Genomic DNA, 5,026 nt, shown 5'->3' on the forward strand with positions numbered 1-5,026 from the left:
TGTCCATAAAGCAGCATTGTGACAATGTCTATTGTTAAAAGTACTATACAAATAAAATTGAAGATGAATGGAACAAACTAATATTTTTTTCATACAGTTTCACCTCCACTGTATAGTTTCAGCTCTGTTACCACATTAAAAGTGTGATTTATAAGCAAGTTTATATCTGCAACCATCATTCTAGTGAAACTGTCACTGTCAGAGAAGATGAGAGAAATAGAGGAGGCTAGTTCATTAGTCAGAAAAATGTAATTCATTGTTCTGAAGTTCTCCTCAGAAGCCATATTTGCAAAAGTGTTGATACCCTGATCCTGATGGAGTCGGATACAAAGCCATGTTCGATCACGTCTGTAGATTCAAAGATTGAAATCAGGGAATAACTGCAATCCCAATAGTGCTTGCAATTCACCTTTTGTTTGATTTTTCCTCACTGTCACTTATTCCAATTCTTCAAATGTTAAAATCACTAGGTGTAAGTAATCCAGCTATGTTATGGCTATTTTAAATATTTTAAATCAAATTTTCACAGATAAATCTCATAGTGTAAACTTATCATACCAAATGGATTCACAAGTTCTAATTATATGAGTTTCACAGAATACAAACATGAAAAAGAAAAATAACTGTATTTGCAAAATATTTTTACCTTATAGGAATTCTGCAAGTCATTTATATTGTGAGAACCTTTTAGATGAGTGCAAAAAAAAAAAATTAAACCTCTAAATCCTGCCAACTCATGAAGTGCTTGATTATACAATGAAGAGAGTAATCAAGTGTGAAAAACACAGGGGAGGTACTACATTGTACTCCATAGCACCCCCCAGGGGCAGAACTGGGCACTACTGCACAACACAGAGGGGAAGAAAAATATCACTCAATAATGACTGCAAGAAACAAATTTCTACACAAAGCTGAAGCGCAAAGAAATAAATTGTACATAAAATGGAAGAATTCACACAGCCAAATTTATTTAATTCAATATATTTATAATTTATACCGGATCTTGAGGTTTTAAGGCATGAATAATTTACATTGACGTACATTTCCCTGTGACATATTTCTGAAATATGTGAAGTGCATATCTGAAAATGATGCTCGGTCATGAGTCTCCACACCTGCAACATTAAAAGCTCCTGTAAAAAGTAACAACAAAAAAAACCTAGAGAAAATAAATTAGGAACTCACAAAATAAAATTTCGGTTTATTGTCGCACAACAATTTCACACATACATCAAACAGGCCACAATAGATAGCAATTTAATAGACAAGCAAGAAAAGAAAACTCTTTTCTTCAGCCTTGCCATCTCATACAAACCAACTACGTATGGTACAACTGATGTACATACACAAAGTACTGGAATGCTTTGAATTAAACGGCTTTCGATTTTTTTTTCTTTTTTTCTTTTTTACAATTTCAGTTGAGCTAACATGACATGGTCAGACCACAAGTAAAATCTATTTCATAGAGAGGCTTCAACTTCAAAGCACCGTTTGGTAACCAGAGATCACTGTCAAAAATGGCTGACCTCCTAACAATATGTACAAAAATATAAAATGTAAATAAAAATACAAACAAATTCTCCTTTTAAAGTATTTTGTAAGAAGGTAGAGCTTTGAAGTCTTGGTTGTTTCTACAAAATTTGCAGTTAGGTGTGTACACAGATGCTGAACTCTACTTGATGATGACCACATTTCTGTCTTCCCCCAGAGGACGAGTTAAGGAGAGGAGGGTTGGAGGAGGTTCAGCAGGACGTCCTCTTTTAATCGTCTGTCTTCTGCTTCTTAGTCTCAACATCATCCTGAAAACGGGGTCACACAGGATTAGACATACACTGCACATGTGTCAGGTTGGGTGAAAACATTTTCCAAAAAAAACCCCAAAACACTCACTTCATCATCATCATCATCCTCAGCTGCCCTCTTCCCTGTTCCGCCCTCAGCCTCGTCTTCCTCTTCATCTTCGTCACCTGCATCGTTGTGACAGGTTTATGTCATTGAACACTTTCTTGCAAAGACACTATGCAGATGAGGTACTAAATGCAAATAATACTATAGGCTATGCAATTTCTCACCCTCTCCATCATCTTCTTCATCCTCTTCCTCACCAACATCTTCCTCTTCTTCTTCTACTTCATTTTCCTGATCTCCATTTTCCTCATTATCCTGACAAAACAGTGCCGTTATTAATTTGCAACTCAGTATCAGGGCGGCTGATGGCGGTGCCTGAACTGACGTGAAATTGTTTTAAAAAGAAATTCTGTGGACAAAATAGAGAAATGAAAGAAAACTTACCGCGCTCCCATTGGCTGGAGCGTCCTTTCCATTTTCAGCCTCCTCCTCAACCACCTTTTTTTCTTTGAGGTCCTAGAAGGTGAAATAGGATACAATATCCATTATAATTTGCTCGTTTTAACGCTGGGCCTTTAATGCAGTATTCACGTTATGGCTTGCTTTTTTATGTCACCCAAAAAAAAAAATCCCGCTAAACTTCCACTCTCGAATCCTATTGGCTGCTCAACCTTTCAATCTCCGCCCACTTGACGCTACCTCACTGAAGTGTTGTAATCTGATATGTCGCTGGTTTTAGCGCCAATGAGCTGTAGTCCAAAGAAAATGATCTACATCATAGGATGGGGTGAAGACACGCCCGCGCAAAAACTCCAACTCCCAGAATGCTTTGCGGAGATTATTTTAGTATAGCCAATAGGAAAGAACAACCAGAAAGAGAGGTTTAGATTAACCACAGAGAGAGAGAGAGAGAGAGAGAGAGAGAACAATAGCGACATGCATAAAGCCTATAGGGTTTTTTTTCCCTTTATCATGCGGTGTTTATGTTAACAGATCTCTTTATGAGCAATTGTAATGGATCTGATCTTATTATGTAGTCAATATATATCTAAATTATAGTTATCAGGTGTAAAAAAAAAAATTAAAAAATAAACAATAAACACTTTTTTCACCTAATATAATAAAACTAATAACACCTTCAGAAATGGATGATGTCCTATCCGGGACAGATATCCCCTGATGTGGCAGATCGCTCGTATTAATAAATTAAGGTGGCAATCCTTAGGCTTTAAGCCGTTTAGTGCTACAGTTACGCCTCCTTTACACCGTCCCCATTGCATTACATGCCAACGCTTTGTAGGCTCGCTAGTGACTCAGATGAATAAATTTAACCGTGGTTGTTACAGAGCACACATTCTTACGGTGGTGGGGGGGATCAAAGACTTCGCCTATTAAAAAAAGAAAAGAAAAAAAAACACAAGCGAAACGGGAAACTGATCTACAGATCTGCACTTGATCGGAGGGTTAGATTAGACAGCTCAAGGTAAAAGCGCACTGCAAACAGACTAACAAAGGACAACTGATCCTAAACCTTATTTTACTTTCCATCATCTGTAACAGCGCTTTTTTTCCTCCACCAGGGACGAACTTTAAAACAGCAGGAATATGACTGAGAGGACCTGACTCTTGCGGGGATTCTGCGTGGCTCTGCGTTCGCTCTAGAAACGCGAGTGTAAACTCAGACAAGCCGCGTCAGTGTTGAACAAATCACGATATATAGGTTATGTATATTAAAGCATTTTTCCCCCCTTTTGAAATGAAATGTCATCTCAATCGCCCTGTCTCTGAAGTGCAACATCTGCAGCCCAAATTTAACCCGACAGGTAGGCAGCTTTAACCAAGTGTGTGTCCGGTATCTTAAAGCAAAAAAAAAAAAAAAAAATCAAGTCGGTTTATTCTCACTAATCATACTCTTGTTCATCATAATCTGAACTTCATATGAAATGCGTCATGCAAGGATGCATGAATAAAATCCCCACGCGCGCAAATCCGAGCCAGATTATTTATGTGAGGTGCGGGCACGAAATAAAATCGGTGTCTATGGACTACGGATTCGCTCTCAAAAAAAGAAAAAAGAACCCCACACACACACACAAAAAAAAAAAAAAAAAAACACGCGAGGATTGGCCTAAAAAAGAGCGTTATGTAGCCAAGCAGTGTCCCGTTGTGGTCTTGTGGCATCATTCATCATCCAGACGGAGACATGAAGGATTCAGGGAGCGCTGGGGAACTTGTCATATGGGAGCGCAGGCGAGTGCAACACGGACCCGAAGATGAAATACAACGCTGTGCGACCGGCGATCAATCACCACTCAAACGGGGATTGTTTGACTTGTTCAAACGGAAGTTGATGATGTGATATCCAATTTTGAAAGGTACTTTTTTTATTTAAAAAAAGAAGAGAAAAAAAAGGAGGAACCGAAACGTTTCTGTAACAAAAGACTCCGATTCGGACAATGCCACAGCTCTGGGCTGCAAAATGTATTTCTCGAAGCAAACCCAACTTTACAGCGCATCTTATACCACTGTAGCCTATATCTTCCACATTAACAAGTCTTTACGGAAAGAAAACGTGCGTCCACGTCAATGACAAAAAAAATCCTTATATACTTCAATAAAAACGCTGTTCCTATTCTATCACTTCTGAAAAAAATCCTTATTACATATATGTAGCTTGTATATTATGGTCCGTCCTTTTAATATTCCCTAGCCTATTAACTGAGTGTTAGTCTATATAATTATTTAGAGTTTTCTTTTTTTTCTTCTTTTTTTTAACCTACCTTGGCGGATATTTCCGAGCTGGTGTCGACTTTTGTGTCAGCCATTTCTGTCCGAAAGTGAAAAATATGATCCGGTCACGGAATAAGATAATGGAAAGGGGTGTCCAAAACCCGCTTCGGAAAAAACGAAGGTTTAGTTGGTGCCTGTGGCGAAACTCCTCCGCCAGCGGAGCGCTTAATATAGACGAGGGGGCGGGACAAAAAGGCGGTGGCGTTGTGACGTGGGCGGGGCATCGGGCAGTGGTCTCTCGATGTGAGCGGGATCAAAAGGCGGGCGGTGCTCACTGATTGGTTGATATGACGAGATGTCCGTATTCCGTGCGTCTAATTCGCTAGACTGAAACAATGGACAGTATTTCTACAGTGCTTACAAACCAATCTTTCTGGGTCACTTATGT

At 39.0% G+C, this 5,026-nt stretch overlaps 1 protein-coding gene across 1 annotated transcript; it reads right to left on the reverse strand.

The window, feature by feature from the left end:
• Nucleotides 1-1,181: 1,181 nt before the first annotated feature.
• Nucleotides 1,182-4,791, reverse strand: ptmaa (prothymosin alpha a). Its single transcript, XM_053636787.1, has 5 exons — nt 4,629-4,791; nt 2,293-2,364; nt 2,073-2,163; nt 1,891-1,967; nt 1,182-1,799 (listed from the first exon to the last, which is right to left on the reverse strand). Exons 1-5 carry the CDS (start codon nt 4,671-4,673, stop codon nt 1,761-1,763), a joined length of 324 nt encoding a protein of 107 aa, XP_053492762.1. The 5' UTR covers nt 4,674-4,791; the 3' UTR covers nt 1,182-1,760.
• Nucleotides 4,792-5,026: the final 235 nt, after the last annotated feature.

This window comes from Ictalurus furcatus, chromosome 11 (genome assembly GCF_023375685.1).
Source record: "Ictalurus furcatus strain D&B chromosome 11, Billie_1.0, whole genome shotgun sequence".
Classification (NCBI taxonomy): domain Eukaryota; kingdom Metazoa; phylum Chordata; class Actinopteri; order Siluriformes; family Ictaluridae; genus Ictalurus; species Ictalurus furcatus.

Bases quoted from the DNA above. Each gene is read 5' to 3' on its own strand.
- ptmaa (XM_053636787.1), bottom strand. From the start codon at position 4,673: ATGGCTGACACAAAAGTCGACACCAGCTCGGAAATATCCGCCAAG. The intron at 1,968-2,072 runs GTGAGAAATTGC...ACAACGATGCAG, and splicing joins TGAAGAAGATGATGGAGAGG to GTGACGAAGATGAAGAGGAA. The intron at 1,800-1,890 runs GTGAGTGTTTTG...CCCCGTTTTCAG, and splicing joins AGGATGATGATGATGATGAA to GATGATGTTGAGACTAAGAA.